The 21,701-nt window shown below is 43.8% G+C and overlaps 2 protein-coding genes across 2 annotated transcripts in view; one reads left to right on the forward strand and one right to left on the reverse strand.

Moving 5' to 3' along the window:
- Positions 1 to 14,183, forward strand: part of LOC124025801 (IQ motif and SEC7 domain-containing protein 3-like) — a gene marked incomplete at its 5' end in the record, with an annotated part of 50,308 nt that extends 36,125 nt beyond the window's left edge. The window contains 3 exons of the mRNA XM_046339128.1: positions 3,484 to 3,573; positions 4,134 to 4,177; positions 13,758 to 14,183. Coding sequence (XP_046195084.1) covers positions 3,484 to 3,573; positions 4,134 to 4,177; positions 13,758 to 14,036 — 413 coding nt within the window. The remainder of the gene's footprint in view (positions 1 to 3,483; positions 3,574 to 4,133; positions 4,178 to 13,757) is intronic.
- Positions 14,184 to 19,382: 5,199 nt separating this feature from the next.
- The window catches only part of LOC124025802 (sodium- and chloride-dependent GABA transporter 1-like), a gene marked incomplete at its 5' end in the record, with an annotated part of 18,033 nt that continues 15,714 nt past the window's right edge, over positions 19,383 to 21,701 (reverse strand). The window contains one exon of the mRNA XM_046339129.1: positions 19,383 to 20,101. Coding sequence (XP_046195085.1) covers positions 20,006 to 20,101 — 96 coding nt within the window. The remainder of the gene's footprint in view (positions 20,102 to 21,701) is intronic.

The following is a 21,701-nucleotide window of genomic DNA, read 5'->3' on the forward strand; positions in this document are numbered from 1 at the left end:
CATGCACATGCACATGTGCGCATACACACTAGCACAGGATACATGCACATGTGCACATACACACTAGCACAGGATACATGCACATGTGCACATACACACTAGCGTGCACACACATACATATACACAGGCACCTGATATAATAATTAACAGATTGCATTTTGTCTCCACAAGATTCCTGTTTTTGGTTTGAAAGTTTTGCTTCACAGCTGCCACTGTTTTGGTTCAGTGTGGAAAGAAAGCACTAGTTGCACCACTGGTGTATAAAATGAAAAGGCAAAAAGCTATGATCCCTTATTGATCTCACCTGTTAAATCCACTTCAATTAGTGTAGATGAAGGGGAGGAGACAGGTTAAAGATGAAGGGGAGGAGACAGGTTAAAGATGAAGGGGAGGAGACAGGTTAAAGATAAAGAGGAGGAGACAGGTTAAAGATGAAGGGGAGGAGACAGGTTAAAGATGAAGGGGAGGAGACAGGTTAAAGATGAAGGGGAGGAGTCAGGTTAAAGATGAAGGGGAGGAGACAGGTTAAAGATGAAGGGGAGGAGACAGGTTAAAGATAAAGAGGATGAGACAGGTTAAAGATGAAGGGGAGGAGACAGGTTAAAGATGAAGGGGAGGAGACAGGTTAAAGATGAAGGGGAGGAGACAGGTTAAAGATGAAGGGGAGGAGACAGGTTAAAGATGAAGGGGAGGAGACAGGTTAAAGGAGGAGTTTTAAGCTTTGAGACAACTGAGACATGAATTGTGTATTTGTGCCCTTGAACGGGGTATGGTAGTAGGTACCAGGCACACCGGTGTGTGTCATGAACTGCAACCACAGGAGGTTGGTGGCGCCTTAATATGGGAGAACAGGCTCATGGTAATGACTGGAGTGGAATGATATCAAATACATCAAACACATGGTTTCCATGGTTCCCAGGTGTTTGATGCCATTCCGTTCGAGCCGTTACAGTCTCTGTTATGCGCCGTCCTCTCCTCAGCAGCCTCCACTGTCTGCAACGCTGCTGGGTTTTTCACGCTCAACAGTTTCCCGTGTGTATCAAGGACGATCCAGCACCCAAAGGACATCCAGCCCACTTGACACAACTGTAGGAAGCATTGGAGTCAACATGGGCCAGCATCCCTGTGGAACACTTTCCACACCTTGTAGAGTCCATGCCCTGATGAATTTAGGCTGTTCTGAGGGCAAAATGTTTGGTACACTCAGTGTATGTAGCCTACTCACTATGGTTGTTGTACACAAGTTTAATGATAATAATGATAAGTTAATAATATGTTTGTAATATTATTATCATGGGAACATGATCAATGACCAAATTTAAATGCAAAACTCCAGTTTCACACTTTCAATTAATTATTTGAGGTGTGATTTTCAGGGGGGGAGATTAGTAATCTAGTTATTAAAACACCTTTTCAAAATCATTTCTTGTGGCAAAACCTACGAAAAATCGTTGTGTTCTGTTCATAAAAATGGGTTCCTCTTGTTCAGAAACAGTTTTAAAAGCTTTTGCACCCCCATTTTCAGACAAAGTCAAGTGCCAATGCATGAACACACACACACACACACAATCACTGCCACACACACACACGGTGGACATCTTCCCCTCCTCTACGAAGGCGCCCCATTGTTAGCACTCATGTAAATAAGCCTGCCGCGGCCTATTCCATTTTTTATTGTTTATTTCTCCTCTTTGAGAAATGAAAGTGAATTCCTGTGTGGATGGAGGGATGGATGATTCATACATTATTTTGGATGAGCTATTTCTTTTTTTTTCATCCCTTTTTTTCCTCCGTTGGACTGGAGATACGCTGGGGGATGTTGCTGTGACTCAAAAGGTCACCTGAGTTTGGAGCAAGAAAGCACACACATTCACAGACACACACACATTCATTCACAGACACACACACATTCAAAGACACACACACATTCACAGACACACACACATGCACAGACTCAATCACAAACACACATGAAAAAACAGACACACACAACACTCCCGACTATTTCTCATGAGGAAAGAGACTTGAAAAAGGACTCAACTATTCTGCACAGTCATCCTACTGGAGTACAGCTGCAGCAGAATTACAGAACCAAGCAGTCAGTGGGGACACAGCAACATTAAACCTTCGCCAATGGAAATGACAGGCAATCATCATCATCCGCACAGCGGTGCCCCAAATGGCATCCTATTCCCTAAGCAGTGCACTACTTTAGACAAGGCCCCATAGGGAATAAGGTGCCATTTGGGACACCGTGTAGAGTTGAGTGACTCTAGGGAGGAGGCAGAGGACTCGCCCCCACTTGTTTTTCTGTTTTGTCTGTCACTGTCTCCGTCTCTACTGCTACTGCTGACTCTCTGTCTGTCTGTCTGTCTGTCTGTCTGTCTGTCTGTCTGTCTGTCTGTCTGTCTGTCTGTCTGTCTGTCTGTCTGTCTGTCTGTCTGTCTGTCTGTCTGTCTGTCTGTCTGTCTGTCTGTCTGTCTGTCTGTCTGTCTGTCTGTCTGTCTGTCTGTCTGTCTGTCTGTCTGTCTGTCTGTCTGTCTGTCTGTCTGTCTGTCTGTCTGTCTGTCTGTCTGTCTGTCTGTCTGTCTGTTACTCTCTGTCTCTGCTGCTGTCACTCTCTGTCTCTCTTTATGTCTGTCTGTCACTGTCTCCATCTCTGCTGCTGTCACTCTGTCTGGCTCTCTCTATGTCTGTCTGTCTCCCTTGTACATGCTGTTCCCTCTGTCTGTGCCCCTGTCACTCATTCTGTCTCTCTCTTTATCTTCCTCTCACTCTCTCTATCTCTTCTGCAGTTGTTGTCTATATTCCTCTGTCTGTCTGTCTCTGTCTGTCTGTCTGTCTGTCTGTCTGTCTTCTGTCTGTCTTCCAACCCATCCTCCCTGTCACACTCTCTGTCTGTCTGTCTCTCTGTCTGTCTCTCTGTCTGTGCCCCTGTCTTCGTCTCTCTTTATCTTCCTCTCTGTCTCTCTCTCTTCTCTTGTCTCTCTCTCACTGGTGCTTCTGTCACTCTCCTCTCCTCTCATGTCTGTCTGTCTGTCTCTCAGCCTGTCACCCCATGTCTGTCTGTCTGTCTGTCTGTCTGTCTGTCTGTCTGTCTGTCTGTCTGTCTGTCTGTGTCTGTCTGTCTGTCTGTCTGTCTGTCTGTCTGTCTGTCTGTCTGTCTGTCTGTCTGTCTGTCTGTCTGTCTGTCTGTCTGTCTGTCTGTCTGTCTGTCTGTCTGTCTGTCTGTCTGTCTGTCTGTCTGTCTGTCTGTCTGTCTGTCTGTCTGTCTGTCTGTCTGTCTGTCTCTCTCTCTCTCTCTCTCTCTCTCTCTCTCTCTCTCTCTCTCTCTCTCTCACACTCTCTCACACTCTCTCTCACTCTCTCTCACTCTCTCTCACTCTCTCTCACACTCTCTCACTCACTCTCTCACTCTCCCGCAGTGTCTGTCTCTCTCTCCCTCTCTCTCTCTCTCTGATGACAGTTTTCTGTCCTGTGTAGGGGAGTTGGAGAAACAGCAGGGCTCGAAGGGAGTATCAGCTAAGAACAATGGCACTCTGGAGCTACGCAGCAAACAGGGCTCCCCGTCAGGTGTGTGTCTGTGTACACATGTGTTTGTGCACCTAACCTAAGCTAACATGCAATACTGTGAAACATACTACTCTCCAGACACACATGCTCTCACACACACACACACACACACACACACACACACACACACACACACACACACACACACACACACACACACACACACACACACACACACACACACACACACACACACACACACACACACACACACACACACACACACACACACACACACACACACACACATTTGTTTTACTATCCTTGTGGGGACCAAACAATTGTTTCCCATTAAAAATCATATTTAACGTAAACCTAACCCTTAACCTAACCTAACCTTAACCCCCAAACCCCTAAACGTAACCCCTGACCCCTAAAATTGTATTTTTCCTTGTGGGGATCGGTGAAATGTCCCCAAGTGTCCGAAATTTCCTTGTTTAACTATCCTTGTAAGGACATCTGGTCCCCACAAGGACAATAAAAACAAAAACATACACACGCCATTGATTTTGGCCTCATGTTTCCGTCAGCTCTTATGTTGGTGTCATTCTGATTGACAGGCAAGCAGGACCTGGATGAGAACAGTGGACACAATGCAGTGGAGGTAAGTGCTCACTGATAGGCCAAGTCTTAATGCAGGTAAGTGTTTATTTGTATCTATTGTCACTGGAGCAGAGGCCTAGGCACCACAGAAGTTAGCCTGACCTAGCATAATGCTAGTGCGTCTGTATGTGAGTGAATGGATGAGTGGGACTCTATTGAACTAACTATTGACCCTATAGAACTCCGATCAGACAATCAATCTGCCCCCCATATAGCATGACATATCCATATACAATACCAGTCAAAAGTTTGGACACACCTACTCATTCAAGGGTTTTTCTTTATTTTCTCTATTTTCTACATTGTAGAATAATAGTGAAGACATCAAAACTATGAAATAACACATATGGAATCATGTAGTAACCAAAAAAGTGTTAAACAAATCAAAACATATTATAGATTTCAGATTCTTCAAAGTAGCCACCCTTTGCCTTGATGACAGCTTTGTACACTCTTGGCATTCTTCAACCAACTTCACCTGGAATGCTTTTCCAACATTCTTCCAAGTTCCCACATATGCTGAGCACTTGTTGACTGCATTTCATTCACTCTGCGGTCCTACTCATCCCAAATCATCTCAATTGGGTTGAGGTCAGCTGATTGTGGAGGCCAGGTCATCTGATACAGCACTCCATCACTGTCCTTCTTGGTCAAATAGCCCTTACACAGCCTGGAGGTGTGTTTTGGGTCATTGTCTTGTTGAATATCAAATGATAGTCCCACTAAGCGCAAACCAGATGGGATGTCGTATTGCTGCAGAATGCTGTGGTAGCCATGCTGGTTCAGTGTGCCTTGAATTCTAAATAAATCACAGACAGTGTCACCAGCAAAGCACCATCACACCTCCTCCTCCATGCTTCACGGTGGGAACCACTCATGCAGAGATCATCCATTTATCTACTCTGCGTCTCACAAAGACATGGCGGTTGGAACCAAAAATCTCAAATTTGGACTCATCAGACCAAAGGACAGGTTTCCTCTGGTCTAATGTCCATTGCTTGTGTCTCTTGGCCCAAGCAAGTCTCTTCTTCTTATTGGTGTCCTTTAGTAGTGGTTTCTTTGCAGCAATTCGACCATGAAGGACTGATTCACGCAGTCTCCTCTGAACAGTTGATGTTGAGATGTGTCTGTTACTTAACCTCTGCAGCAGAGGTAACTCCTGGTCTTCCGGTCCTCATGAAAGCCAGTTTCATGATAGCGCTTAATGGTTTTTGCGACTGCACTTGAAGAAACTTTACAGTTCATCATGTCTTAAAGTAATGATGAACTGTCATTTCTCTTTGCTTATTTGAGCTGTTCTTGCCTTAATATGGATTTTTTTTTATCAAATAGGGCCATCTTCTGTGTAACCCCCTACCTTGTCACAACACAACTGATTGGCTCAAATGCATTAAGAAGCAAAGAAATTCCACAAATGAACTTTTGACAAGGCACACCTGTTATTTGATATGCATTCCAGGTGACTACCTCATGAAGCTGGTTGTGAGAATGAAAAGAGTGTGCAAAACTGTCAAGGCAAAGGGCTAGTAAGAATCTCAAATATAAAATATATTTAAAATGTTCTAACAATTTTGGTTACTATATCATTCCATATGTGTTATTTCATAATTTTGATGTCTTCACTATTATTCTACAATGTAGAAAATAGTAAAAAATACATTTAAAAAAACCTTGAATGAGTAGGTGTGTCCAAACTTTTGACTGGTACTGTAAATGTCCTTAGTAATTTTTCTAGGTAGGTAGGTAACAGTAGTAGGTAGAAACATAGGAAATGGTTACTGCATTATATACAGTTGAAGTCGGAAGTTTACATACACCTTAGCCAAGTACATTTAAACTCAGTTTTTCACAATTCCTGACATTTAATCAGAGTAAAAATTCCCTGTCTTTGGTCAGTTAGGATCACCACTTTATTTTAAGAATGTGAAATGTCAAAATAATAGTAGAGAAAATGATTTAGTTCAGCTTTTATTTCTTTCACCACATTCCCAGTGGGTCAGAAGTTTACATACACTCAATTAGTATTTGGTAGCATTGCCTTTATATTGTTTAACTTGGGTCAAACGTTTCAGGTAGCCTTCCACAAGCTTCCCACAATAAATTGGGCGAATTTTGGCCCATTCCTCCTGATAGAGCTGGTGTAACGGAGTCAGGTTTGTAGGCCTGCTTGCTCGCCCACGCTTTTTCAATCCTGCCTACAAATGTTCTATAGGATTGAGATCAGGGCTTTGTGATGGCCACTCCAATACCTTGACTTTGTTGTCCTTAAACCATTTTGCCACAACTTTGGAAGTTTGCCACAACTTTGGAAGAATGCTTGGGGTCATTGTCCATTTGGAAGACCCATTTACGACCAAGTTCGAACTTCCTGACGTCTTGAGATGTTGCTTTAATATATCCACATAATTGTCCTCCCTCATGATGCCATCTATTTTGTGAAGTACACCAATACCTCCTGCAGCAAAGCATCCCCACAACATGATGCTGCCACCCCCGTGCTTCACAGTTGGGATGGTGTTCTTCGGCTTGCAAGCCTCCCCTTTTTCGTCCAAACATAATGATGGTCATTATGGCCAAACAGTTCTGTTTTTGTTTCATCAGACCAGAGGACATTTCTCCAAAAAGTACAATATTTGTCCCCATGTGCAGTTGCAAACCAGTCTGGCTTTTTTATCGCGGTTTTGGAGCAGTGGCACCTTCCTTGCTGAGCGGCCTTTCAGGTTATGTCGAAATAGGACTCGTTTTACTGTGGATATAGATACTTTTGGCCCGTTTCCTCCAGCATCTTCACAAGGTCCTTTGCTGTTGTTCTGGGATTGAGTTGCACTTTTCGCACCAAAGTACGTTCATCTCAAGGAGACCAAACGTGTCTCCTTCCTGAGCGGTATGATGGCTGCTTGGTCCCATGGTGTTTATACTTGCGTACTATTGTTTGTACAGATGAACGTGGTTTGAATTGCTCCCAAGGATGTTTTGGCTGATTTATTTTGATTTTCCCATGATGTCAAGCCAGGAGGCACTGAGTTTGAAGGTAGGCCTTGAAATTCATCCATAGGTACACCTCCAATAGGCTCATTGACATAATTTGAGTCAATCAGCTTCTTAAGCCATGACATAATTTTCTGGAATTTTCCAAGCTGTTTAAAGGCACAGTCAATTTAGTGAATGTAAACTTCTGACCCATTGGAAGTGAAATAATCTGTCTGTAAACAATTATTGGAAAAATGACTTGTGTCATGCACAAAGTAGATGTGCTAACCGACTTGCCAAAACTATAGTTTGTTAACAAGAAATTTGTGGAGTGGTTGAAAAACAAGTTTTAATGACCCCAACCTAAGTGTATGTAAACTTCCGACTTCAACTGTATAGCCTGGGCCAGAGGTTTGGAGGTGGCCCTTTGGGCTTTCAGGTGAGTGAGAGAATGAGTGAATAGAATTGGTAAATTACCATAATTCTAGATCTAGAGGGTGTTTAACTTTTATTCAGTTGACATAACCTACCACAATACTGCTGTGTGTGTATGTTTCTGTGAGAAAACGTAGCATTCCACATTCCACATGATCAGCAGAACTACAGTACCCAAAGGCTTTGCAATTACCACTCTGGAGGTGCTACATGACCTTTTGTATCCCTCTGCCAGAGGACTGGTGCACAGAGGCAAACACACCCGGTCAATGTGACCTTCAGGGCCTGTTTAACAAGAGGCAGTGTGCTCGGGCTCCATTGAAACAAGGCTTTATTTGTTCTAACAGTCAACAGGCCCACTGCGGTATCAGTTAAATTGATCATCTTTGAGGTACATTATACATACAGTATCTGCTGGGTTAAATGACTGGGTTAAATGACTGGGACTGGGTTAAATGACTGGGTTAAATGACTGGGTTAAATGACTGGGTTAAAGGACTGGGTTAAAGGACTGGGTTAAATTACTGGGTTAAAGGACTGGGTTAAATGACTGGGACTGGGTTAAAGGACTGGGTTAAAGGACTGGGTTAAAGGACTGGGTTAAATGACTGGGACTGGGTTAAAGGACTGGGTTAAATGACTGGGTTAAAGAACTGGGTTAAAAGACTGGGTTAAATGACTGGGTTAAATGACTGGGTTAAATGACTGGGTTAAATGACTGGGTTAAATGACTGGGTTAAAGAACTGGGTTAAAAGACTGGGTTAAAGGACTGGGTTAAATGACTGGGTTAAAGAACTGGGTTAAAAGACTGGGTTAAATGACTGGGTTAAATGACTGGGTTAAATGACTGGGTTAAAGGACTGGGTTAAATGACTGGGTTAAATGACTGGGTTAAATGACTGGGTTAAATGACTGGGTTAAAGGACTGGGTTAAATGGCTGGGGTAAAGAACTGGGTTAAAGGACTGGGTTAAAGGACTGGGTTAAAGGACTGGGTTAAAGGACTGGGTTAAAGGACTGGGTTAAAGGACTGGGTTAAATGACTGGGTTAAAGGACTGGGTTAAAGGACTGGGTTAAAGGACTGGGTTAAAGGACTGGGTTAAAGGACTGGGTTAAATGACTGGGTTAAATGACTGGGTTAAAGGACTGGGTTAAATGGCTGGGTTAAATGACTGGGTTAAAGGACTGGGTTAAATGACTGGGTTAAAGGACTGGGTTAAATGACTGGGACTGGGTTAAAGGACTGGGTTAAAGGACTGGGTTGAAGGACTGGGTTAAAGGACTGGGTTGAAGGACTGGGTTAAAGGACTGGGTTAAATGACTGGGCTAAAGGACTGGGACTGGGTTAAAGGACTGGGTTAAAGGACTGGGTTAAAGGACTGGGTTAAATGACTGGGTTAAGTGACTGGGTTAAAGAACTGGGTTAAAGGACTGGGTTAAATGACTGGGTTAAATGACTGGGTTAAATGACTGGGGTAAAGGACTGGGTTAAAGGACTGGGTTAAATGACTGGGTTAAAGGACTGGGTTAAAGGACTGGGTTAAATGACTGGGTTAAGTGACTGGGTTAAAGAACTGGGTTAAAGAACTGGGTTAAAGGACTGGGTTAAATGACTGGGTTAAATGACTGGGTTAAATGACTGGGTTAAAGGACTGGGTTAAATGACTGGGTTAAGTGACTGGGTTAAAGAACTGGGTTAAAGGACTGGGTTAAATGACTGGGTTAAATGACTGGGTTAAATGACTGGGGTAAAGGACTGGGTTAAAGGACTGGGTTAAATGACTGGGTTAAATGACTGGGTTAAAGGACTGGGGTAAAAGACTGGGTTAAAGGACTGGGTTAAAGGACTGGGTTAAATGACTGGGGTAAAGGACTGGGTTAAATGACTGGGTTAAATGACTGGGTTAAATGACTGGGGTAAAGGACTGGGGTAAAGGACTGGGGTAAAGGACTGGGTTAAATGACTGGGTTAAATGACTGGGTTAAATGACTGGGTTAAATGACTGGGTTAAATGACTGGGTTAAATGACTGGGGTAAAGGACTGGGGTAAAGGACTGGGACTGGGTTAAAGGACTGGGGTAAAGGACTGGGGTAAATGCAGATTTGGAGTTGTATTATTAGTAATGGAGGTATATTGTAGTTGTAGGTATGTCGTACCTCCCAAGGCCAAGGTGGATAGAGTACGTGTCGGTCTTAGAGATCGGGGGCTCCATTTGCCCTTGACCACCCTGCCCTGCTATGGGTCTATTCTGTCTGGATAAAGTGTAGCATGTATGGAGGAAGGTTTTTCATTGATTAATTATGTGCCATTAATGATATCTGAAGTTACAGTCATTAATCACATAACAGGTCAATTCATGTTGTAGCCATGATCTATATACAGCCTGTAAGACACAATCTGCAGTGTGTCCAGCTTGCTCAAAAGGAAGCTGAATATGTGTGACAGAGGGAGAGATGGATAGAGAAGGTGAAAGAGAAAGGGCGGGAGGGAGGAGGGAGAGAAATCAAAGGCAGAGCGTGACTCATTGTTCGTTAAGGACGATGATAAAAGATAGAACTAAATCTAGTTTATTACATTATGAATAGATGTATATCAAAAGCTCCGATGGAAATGGCATCCATGTCATCCATCTAGCTTAAGGGCAATACGGAGCCGAAACCCACATGAAAAATCAATATGGACCTGCCAATAGTCATTCTTGTCACAGTTCCATTACCAAGCTTGCATAATAATCTAAAGCAGGGCTCCCCAACTGGTGGCCTGTGGGCCGAGGTTGGCACGTGGGTGGTTTTATTTGGCCCACCAAGTTTACTGAGCAAAACATTTTCATTGTTGGACATAAAAGACTAACATAACAACAGACACCAGGAAATCAACTCCAAGTTATTTTAATTTGGGAAATCTGTTCCCAAATAATCCCACCGGGGCCTAAAAATGTATTTTTGGTCCACCAGCCACTGTGTCAAGTAGATGAAAAAATCTGGCTCATTTTACTGACCTGCACCTGCGCCTCCAAAAATGAATATATCACCGCTTCACTCACAGTGTGCAAAGCTGTTGCTGCACAAGGTGGGATGTAGGATTCTTATTTCTTTGTGCGATTAGCAGCTATGAAACAAAGCAGCAGAAATACTTTGAAAACAACTACATCAGCATTTCTTTGCTACAAATCGCGCATTATGTTCATACTTGACCTTTGACTCTATTTTTATTCACAAATGTGAACATAATGCTCCACTGTAGAGCCCTGCAAATTGCCCACCCACCAACATGGCTGGTGAAACAGACATTCTTATCCGACTATACCTAAATCTACCTGCATTTGGCAGGTGGCTGGTGTTCATTTTATGCCCTGATTCCCAAGCATAATAGAGAGACATGATCGTACTGTATAGAAATGTAAGCGAGGTTTGAAATGATTATGTTGTAATTATCTTCCGACCACCTGACCATCCATTCAATAAATAATGGTCCCACAGTTGAATCTAGTTGATGATCCCTGGTCTAAGGCCTAGCCTACCATCCCAAAGTTCCTTCCTAAGAGTCGCCCCTATCAAAAACTGGAGTTTCCTTTTGGCCTTTGGAAAGTATTCAGACCCTTTGACTTTTTCCACCTTTTGTTAGGTTACAGTCTTATTCTAAAATTGATTAAATGTTGTTTTTTTCTCCTCAATCTAAACAAAATAGCCCATAATGAAAAAGCAAAAACTGTTTTTTAGAAATGTTTGCTAATTTATAAAAATGTAAAAATGAACTGAAATATCACATTTACATTGTGAAATTATTCAGACCCTTTACTCTTCTTGGGTATGGCACTATAAGCTTGGCATACCTGTATTTGGGGAGTTTCTCCAATTCTCTCTGGCTGCACTTAAGGACATTCAGAGACTTGTCCCGAAGCCACTCTTGCATTGTCTTGGCTGTCTGCTTTGGGTTGTTGTCCTGTTGGAAGGCAAACCTGTCATGTGCCTTTTACTGAGGAGTGGCTTCTGTCCGGCCACTACCATAAAGGCCTGATTGGTGGAGTGTTGCAGAGATGGTTGTCCTTCTGGATGGTTCTCCCATTTCCACAAAGGAATTCTAGAGCTCTGTCACAGTGATCGTGTTTTTGGTCATCTCCCTGACCAAGGCCTTTCTCCCCCGATTGCTTAGCAGGTCGGTCAGCTCTAGGAAGAGTCTTGGTGGTTCCAAACTTCTTCAATTTAAGAATATCAAATCAAATCAAATTTTATTTGTCACATACACATGGTTATCAGATGTTAATGTGAGTGTAGCGAAATGCTTGTGCTTCTAGTTCCGACAATGCAGTAGGCAAGATACAGTAGATGGTATCGAGGACAGTACATACATATGAGATGAGTATATGAGATGAATAATGGAGGCCATGGTGTTTTTGGGGACCTTCAATTTTGCAGAAATGTTTTGGTACCCCTCCCCAGATCTGTGCCTCAACACAATCCTGTCTCGGAGCTCTACAGACAATTCCTTCGACCTCATGGCTTGGTTTTTGCTCAGACATTTACTGTCAACTGTGGGACCTTAGAATTTACCACAGGTGTAGTCTAATCAATTTGTAGAAACATCTCAAGGATGATCAATGGAAACAGGATGCACCTGAGCTCAATTTCGAGTCTCACAGCAGAGGGTCTGAATACTTATGTAAATAAGGTATTTCGGTTTTTAAGGTTTTATACATTTGCAAAAAATTAGCAAAAACCTGTTTTTGCTTTGTCATTATGGGGTATTATGTGTAGATTGCTGAGGAGTTTACAAAAAAAATGTAATCCATTTTAAAATAAGGTTGTAATGTAATAAATGTGGAAAAGTCAAGGGGTCTGAATACTTTCCGAAGGTACTGTAAGTGTTTAATCATTTCCATAATGAAAGGGAACATATTCCTCCATGACAAGCACTTCCTGGTGGATATTACACATGCCTGCATACATAATGAGGCTGATTTAGATCTCATTTACATACGAGCTACACCGCAAATGTGTTCAGCGGCTGATTAGCAGACTCCACTGAGAATCCACCTACAAGTGCTCTGTAATGAAACGCAGCTCATTCTGGATGTTTAGACAACTAGACATTTCCCAACATATCTCTTCGTTCCAAGACCCATATGTTTGGGGAGATGAGGGGAACTGTGGAAGGTACCCAAGCTGCATGAGTACTGCTGGGGAGGAGTCATACAGTTGATTAGCCAAGTAGTGGCCTTTCACCCTGCAAGCAAAGCAGTGCTCGCTTTGAGACTGAATTGAATTATAGTGTTTATTGTGAATTAAGACGTCCATTTGTTGTGAAACATGCACAAACGTGTTATGTCACCGAAGCCTTGAACATACTTTGCTCTTGTAGCTTTTAAGGACATTTTCAAAACATGGGAATAGGACTAAATAGGAATCGAAGACAAAGTCATTCTCCCTGCAACACCAGACTATGTAGGATGTACACAACCCCCAGTGAGAATGCTTTAGTTTTTAACCGGAAAAGTTTCACAGGTAGGAAAAGAAAGAGTTTCTTAGGAAACTTCATGGGAGGTCATGTTTAAGTAGGATGTCAAAACCCTCCTTGATCTTTGAAGGTATGACCAGGCCTGCTGAACAGAGCAGGCTTGGCGAGTGACAAGGCCTGCTAAAATGTGTTGTAAAATGATGAGGCATGCATTCTGATGAGTGTTGCCTGTGGTGTCTGTGGATGTCTCGTCCCCCTGTTGGTTTCACCTTCGTCTCCAGTTCTATTCCCCCCCCCTTCTATGTTCAATGGCCGTCTAAAAGCACCCCTCCCTCTCTCCTTCACCCCCAGTGTTCAGTGACCCTTAGTGCTGCACAGTGGTTTGAGAGGGAGGGACAAGGGCCCTCTGACTCCTTTAGAACCACCAGGTTCCCCCAAAAGAAACAACTCCTCTCAACCGACACCCCCCCCTCTATCCACAGCCTCCCCCCACCTGTCCCACCTCTACAACAATGCTTCCAGAACCCAGTCTGAACTGGTCCCCCAGCACCAGGGGAGCACGTTCGCCCTCCAACCCCCCCTCTCTTCCCCCACCCCCACCCCACGCATGCCAGTTGTGATGTGGTGTCACCCAAAAAAAGAGAAGAGGGCTGAGGGAGCACTAGAAGGAGGCCAGTCTTATAACATTTGATGCTGTCTCTGGCTGTTTTCTAAACTAGGTGTCAATTCACAACAGGCTTCATACGTACCAGCTCAGCAGCAGCGGGAGCTTGCCCCGGAGCCCCGAGAGTGTTGGAGCCCTTCTTAACCACCGGGGGGGAGCTCTTGCAGCAGCCGCAGCTTCAGTCAGCCGCTGGCACCCCCCTCCACCACCTGCAGCAGCTCCAGCCAATCAGCATGGGCGACCTTCGGCCCGACACGCTCATCCAGTGCCAGCAGATTGTCAAGGTGATCGTCCTGGACAACAGCGGCCATGGCCGCGTGGAGGCCTTCCTTAGCCACACCCCCACCCACGCCCATCATCATCACCATGCCCACCACCACCAGGTCATCCGGTCGGCCACCTCCACTCCTGTAAGGTCGCCAGAGAGCAAGGACGGTCACCAGCCCCCCTTACCCCCTCCTCCTCCCCCCTACAACCACCCCCACCAGTACATCCCCCCGGCGGACCCCCGCCTCAGCCTCCAGAGGACCCCAAGTGGCTCTCGAAGCCTGCTGTAAATAAGAGACCAATGAACCAATGACCCCCCCCCCCTCACCCACCTGACCTCACCCCAACCTCACACCTCACTCCCAACCTCAGCCCAACCCCACCCACCCCGTCCACGTCACTAACAGAACATATGTACATGCTATACATACAGAGACAGAGCTATAAAAAAAGATATCACATCTATATGCATATATTTAAGGAAATAACGACAAAAGATGAATCGAGGTAAAGATTTAAAAGGAGGTGTGGAGTAACGTCATGAGAATAATCCAAGTGGAAAAGAAGAAGAATTTGACTTGATTCCATGTGTATTTTGAAATATTATGTCGTTTTAACAAATTTCTATAACAGTTTTGTCAGTTTTAAATCTTTAAATATAGATAATATCATTGGTTTCTTTAGTTTTCTGGATGGATCTTTAGTAGTTAACAAGGAAGGACGTAGTACAAAATCCAGCACCAACCAACTAGATTCAGATGGATTCCACAGACTATGTGAATATCTTGGAGATTCCCTCCAAGATTGAACTTAATCTAAGAATGACTTTTGTTCACTTTTACCATTCATATCCTAACCTCATCTCTACTATGTGTGTGTGCATTTGATTGACAATGACTGAACAATGTGTGTGCCAAAATGACGGAAGTCTCCACCAAACGGACTACTTTGTACTCGGCTAGAAGAAAACTAGAAGAACTCAGAATCTCCTCCACTCTCACCTCGAGGAGTACCCTACATGTAAAAATAATTACAGCTAGCGATATTTCAGTGCAACCTGTCTCCTTGTTTGCAATGTGGTGGATTTATTCATTGAAATGGGAGACTGCTGTCTCTCTTTCTCCCCCTCTCTCTCTCTCTCTCTCTCTCTCTCTCTCTCTCTCCCCTCTCTCTCTCTCTCCCTCTCTCACTCTCTCTCCCTCTCTCTCTTCTGTCTCTCTCTCTCTCTCTCTGTCTCTGTCTCTCTCTCTCTCTCTCTCTCCTCTCTCTCTCTCTCTCTCTCCTTCTGTCTCTCTCTCTGTCTCTCTCTCTCTCTCTGTCTCTCTCTCGTCTCTCTGTCTCTCTCTCTCTCTGTGTGATCTGAGGAGGTGTGTTATTTGTCACTCTCTGTGGTGTTGCTTTTCTTTCTTTTCTATTATCACGAAACACACTTCCACTGTCATCCTCCACAGATCCCCCGTCCAGTTACTGTAGCTAAGGATGATGGCATATGAAGGCAAGGCAACCAATCAGAAGGCTTACTGCCAAACCAAAAGCCAATAACAGCCCAGGAAATAAGCTCTTTATTTGCTGTCGTCATTGTTATATTCAGCTCAGGAATTCTTGACGTAAATGTTCTGGAATGTTCTGGAATGGTTTAGATTGCACATTTATTGTGTGCATGTGTTGTTATGCTGAGAGCATAACTAGGACCAGGAATAACTCCAGGCCCTAATCACAGCCAATAAGACTGGTAATTCCCACTATTCGCCCTTTGCCAGTCTGCAGATCTGTCTGCCAATACAATCCAACCAAAATGATTTCCCAGTGTATTTTGGAGTGCAACACACTCAATATGTTAAACATATGCACTGGACAAACATGACACTTGTCATTTCTCAATGCTGCTTCTTCTGTGTATCAAGATAGCCTTTTTATTTGACTTTTTAAAAAGCTTAGTACTCCAATATTCACATCATTCATAACAGCACTCAAATGTTTTGTCTGTTATTTGCTCATCTGTATTGAAGAGGACAAAAATAATCTTAATCTCTCGCTTTTCGCTCAGCTTAGTTTGTTAAATATCAAAGTGGGTTGTCAGAGAGGACAACCGAGTTATCTCCATCCATGTAAATGCTAAGGTCAACAAAATGTCATTTATCTGAAATAGTTCATCGACTGCTCTGGTCTGAATGTTCTCATGTTTAAAACATGAGCTACAGCAGGTGGTTTGGAATATATATTAGACTGTCCCTCCTGGCCTCCTCTCATTCAGCCCTGCCGATAGTTCAGTTAATTACCAACCTGCTGTGTGGAGGTCTCCAACTCATCTCCAATCTCAGTCCACTTCATCTGTGAGGAGCGAGCCTCTGGAAAAACAATCTATTGCACCACGCTGCTGTGGGGGCTGAGAGGTTGACAGTGGTGTGTGTGTGTGTGTGTGTGTGTGTGTGTGTGTGTGTGTGTGTGTGTGTGTGTGTGTGTGTGTGTGTGTGTGTGTGTGTGTGTGTGTGTGTGTGTGTGTGTGTGTGTGTGTGTGTGTGTGTGTGTGTGTGTGTGTGTGTGTGGTGATATGTATCCCATATCTCGTGTGTGTGTGTGTGTGTGTGTGTGTGTGTGTGTGTGTGTGTGTGTGTGTGTGTGTGTGTGTGTGTGTGTGTGTGTGTGTGTGTGTGTGTGTGTGTGTGTGTGTGTGTGTGTGTGTGTGTGTGTGTGTGTGTGTGTGTGTGATATACCAAATGTGATATGTATCCCATATCTCCTGTGTGTGTGTGTGTGTGTGTGTGTGTGTGTGTGTGTGTGTGTGTGTGTGTGTGTGTGTGTGTGTGTGTGTGTGTGTGTGTGTGTGTGTGTGTGTGTGTGTGTGTGTGTGTGTGTGATATACCAAATGTGATATGTATCCCATATCTCCTGTGTGTGTGTGTGTGTGTGCCCACCACAGCATCGTGACTCCCGCTCACCAAGAGGAGATCTCACACAAATCTCTTCAGCGGAGATCCTTCCCCTTTTTAATGTGTCAGTTTCAATAGACACAAGGCTCTGTTATATTAACTGTTGAAGGGTGTTTAAAACAGGGTTACATATTTCAAATACTTCACTGTGTCAGTGTCCCAAATAGGGCACTGTTCCCTACATAGTGCCCTACTTTTGACCTATAGGCCCTGGTCAAAATTAGTGCACTGGAAAGGGAATAGGGTGCCATTTGGGACGCTCTGTGTCTCTTTAGGGTTTAACAGCCTATGGCAAACCAGAGAGCTGTGTCTGTATCCATTACACACTCTAAGAACAAGTTAATCTGTTTTCTGTTCCTTTCGTCGTTGTCAATTCAACATGTGGAGTGAATGTGATTCTTCAACCCGGCATGACATTGGTTTTGTATGTATAGGAGGCCTATTGATACTGTGATACATGCTTTCCCTTCAAAGTCAAGTTTGTTGTGCATGACTGAATTTGACAGAGTGCAGCACAGGGGATAAATATGTCATTATTCTGTCCGTTCACCCACAATGCATCAGAATGTGAAAAGCCTATCATTGTCTTTGTGGGCAAAAATGTGACTGTCTCCCATGAATGGAGTCTCAAGCAGCAAAATGGAGGTTTAGTGGAATTGATTGAATGCTACTGTAAGTTCGTTCAAATGACTAACCTTTTTCTTTGGATATAGACGAAAGGGCTCTGTGATGCTAAAAATGTACTGCTGTCGTTTCAGGTGACGCGTGGAACTCTTCCCTTCTGGGGGTTTTCTGTTACCTATGTTGTTCTATTGTGGCACAATGAGGAAGGGGGCCTTTTAGGAGGACAGACTTGTTGAATTTGGGCATTTAACCATCACCTCCCTCGGTTGGCTTTGAATCCCTCTTTCCCTGTCTTCTGTTCTGCAGTATATCAACATGCTATTAAAGATGGTTTCAGTCTATTCACCATACTGGATGTCTTCTGTTCTTTCCCTATGTTACACACAACTTTCTATTACACTCTATCAGAATCACCTTTATTCTCCCAAGTACATTTACACATACCCACAATGCAATGTGCCTCAGTGAGAAGGTGCAGCCAGCATTAGACAATATCCAAGCGGAATACAGAGAAGTCAACATAGACATCATACAGAATGTACAATATCAGAACAGTAAACCTAAAACTCTGGAGTATAGGCTGATTACAATGAGAATATACCATTTAAAGAGGGGCTATATCTATATAAGCATGGGGAGGGATACTGCCGTGGTGAATATATTCAGTGCATTGACAGTGAAAGATGGGGTGTCCGGGGTGGGCAGGGTGGGCGATGATCTTACCTGCACTCGTCCTTGTCCTGAAGGCGTGCAGGTCCTTGACGGATAGCAGGTGACAGAAGATGTGCTGCAGTCTGCCTGAGCAGCGGGCAGACACAGACCCAAACCAGACGATGATAGTACAAGTGAGGATGATGGATGTGCAGAACCAAGTGACCTGATCAGGAAAACCTTTGGACCCAAGTTCTAGCCGATAACTCGAGCCAATACCCACTAGGCACACACTAGTTGAATCAATGATGTTTTCACGTTATTTTAATGAAATGACATGGAACCAATGTGGAATAACTGTTGAATTGACATCTGTGCCCAGTGGGTAGTTTATTCTGGTCAGGTTAGAAGAGGAATTACTCCTGGCTAGTGAGTGGCTTCTCCCACTGTGTCCGTTGTTTTTTATGTCCCAAACTGTGTCCCGTGTTTTAGCAGTACTGGGAAGGAGATATCAGAGCTCTCTGCAGAACTCCAGCTGTTGTGGCTGCCTGACTAATGTGCTAGTTAAGTAGAAACACTAAATGGCTCTCACAATGTAACAGATAAACAGAGGAGAGATAAACAACTCTCTCCTGAGTGCATGTCCGTTCCATTTGGAAAGATTATTCAAATTCAAGTGTATTGACCTTTTTGTATTGTGAGAGATGGTTTACAGCAGGCCTATCTGTGAAAAGGGAGGCTAGCATAAAAGAGTTGACACTCGATTAAATACATTTTGGTGGTTATGTTTGCTTTTATTGAACTGAAAGAATATCCAATCAAATCCCTTCTCATAGTACACACTCATAGTACTCATTTAGCCATGAGACATTTTAATTAGTGTTACTCCTGGCTTGTACAGTACCTTTATATAGGGCTGCTTTATACAGTACATCATTGACCACATTTAGTTTCATTTCATACACTATTACAGCATTTGGACACACAGAATAATATTTTCAGTTCAACACTATTGAAAACAAACACAGTATCTTCACGTAAGGGCCAGTTATAAACATTTAAGAAATGTTCATATATTTTACAAACCGTTATTTATATTACAAACTGTTATTAAAACTGTTACATCAAACGCTAAACTGGTGAACGCTACCTCTAATGAATATGTACTGTATACTGCATCGTAGAAGAAACAGCCACAAACACACAAAAATAATAATAACATGTTTTCAATTTATTCAGATACTTTACAAAATGCTTTGTATTTGTTTGTAAGCCAAAGTGGGGCACAATGACTTCGTATAGATCTGAAAAACATGGTGTCACCTTATGAATTGTATACAGCGGTGTACCACAGAAGAAAAAACATTGTATTGGTCAATAATACAGTCCATTATATTTTGTGACCATTCAGTTCCAGAGGATACATATGGAATGGAAGCATTTTGGCCAGGGCATCTCCCATGATGCCTCTCTCTGTCTGAATACTGGGGTGTATTCATTAGAGCAAGACCGTAGCAAATAGTTGTAAAACATTTCGCAACGGAAATCGTTCACTCCTAACGGTAACAAGAGTTTCTATTGGACAAATTCAGGTAGGTCACTCCCCGTTTCATTCTGTTTGCTTCTGTTGGCTTTCATTTGGTTCCTAGTGAATACACCCCTGTGTTGACGAGGTGTCTGGCATAGTCAGGAATTCTGGGTGGAAGTTGCCTGTAGGAACAGATCTAGGAATCGGTTTACCCACCCAAAACTCCTCATTTTAACCATTAGGAGAAAAACGCTAAACCGACCTTAGATCGGGGCCCAGGAGTCAACTGTATCCTATTCCCAGTTAGACGGCGGCTTCGCCCACACTTCCTGTGTGTGAATTCTGGTGTGTGACGCCAGCATGTTCACAAGGTGCGCTGGTGGTCATCTTGTGCCAACGCTGTTCAGGACAGACAGGGAACCAGCAATGAGGGATACTTTCAACTACAGTCTAAAGGTGATTTATCATAATACTTTCAACCAGACCTAGGTTCAAATAGCCTTTGAAATACTTCCAATATGTTGAGTGTTTGTTTGAGCCCACCTGGAATTCTAGTTGGGTAGTGTTTGCCCATCTTTTGGGACTATTCTATTGGTTCATGGTGCCAGGCAAGCTCAGTCATGCACAAATGCCATTTGAACCCAGGTCTGCTTTTGACTACATTATAAAGGTAATATTTTCCATTATAATGGGGCTGTTTGATAAATTACGTTTTATAGCGAGAGCAATTTATTCATTATTCTCATATGTGAAAGAGGTGGAGTGAGGGGAAAACCAGAGAGAAAGGAAGAGGTGTATAAAGAGATGAAGGCCGTATTTGAAAGCATCAATTCTACTCAGTAGTTGATCACCGACTAGGCAGACTGACTGGTCTACAATTAAATTAAAACGTTATTGAGGATACAAGGTGATTTGTAGATCAGTCAGTCTACTCAGTTGGTTATCAGAGACTCAAACACGACCAGAGACTGACAAGAGTGAAGGGAGAGAGAGAGAGAGAGAGAGTAAGAGGGGAATGTCTGAGAGAGTAAAGGGACATAGAGATAGTGAGGGGACAGAAAGAGAGAGGGGGAGGGGAATGTGTGTGTGAGAGAGGGGACAGGGAAAGAGAACAGGGAGAGGGGGCAGAGAGAGAGTGACAGAGAGAGAGACAGAGAGAGAGACAGAGAGGGGGAGCATAGAGAGAGGGGGACAGAGAAAGAGAACAGAGAGAGGGGGCAGAGAGAGAGAGTGAGGGGACAGAAAGAGAACAGAGAGAGGGGGCAGAGAGAGAGAGTGACAGAGAGAGAGACAGTGAGGGGGACAGAGAGAGGGGGGCAGAGAAAGAGAGAGAGAGGGGGGAGCAGAGAGAGAGGGGGACAGAGAAAGAGAGAGAGAGGGGGGAGCAGAGAGAGAGTCATAGAGGGAGATCTCTAAAAAAATCTAATGGAACAGAGTGAGAAATAACCAGAAAGAAAGAGCAACTGAGAGAGGTAGAGATGTCTAGCTGGTCCCCAATGTGTCTCTATCCCTTCCTCTTAGCCTGAGAGAGGTAGAGATGTCCAGCTGGTCCCTAATGTGTCTCTATCCCTTCCCCTTAGCCTGAGAGAGGTAGAGATGTCTAGCTGGTCCCCAATGTGTCTCTATCCCTTCCCCTTAGCCTGAGAGAGGTAGAGATGTCCAGCTGGTCCCTAATGTGTCTCTATCCCTTCCCCTTAGCCTGAGAGAGGTAGAGATGTCCAGCTGGTCCCTAATGTGTCTCTATCCCTTCCCCTTAGCCTGAGAGAGGTAGAGATGTCCAGCTGGTCCCTAATGTGTCTCTATCCCTTCCCCTTAGCCTGAGAGAGGTAGAGATGTCCAGCTGGTCCCTAATGTGTCTCTATCCCTTCCCCTTAGCCTGAGAGAGGTAGAGATGTCTAGCTGGTCCCCAATGTGTCTCTATCCCTTCCCCTTAGCCTGAGAGAGGTAGAGATGTCTAGCTGGTCCCCAATGTGTCTCTATCCCTTCCCCTTAGCCTGAG

Source organism: Oncorhynchus gorbuscha, unplaced genomic scaffold, assembly GCF_021184085.1.
Source record: "Oncorhynchus gorbuscha isolate QuinsamMale2020 ecotype Even-year unplaced genomic scaffold, OgorEven_v1.0 Un_scaffold_2453, whole genome shotgun sequence".
In the NCBI taxonomy this organism is placed as follows: Eukaryota; Metazoa; Chordata; class Actinopteri; order Salmoniformes; family Salmonidae; genus Oncorhynchus; species Oncorhynchus gorbuscha.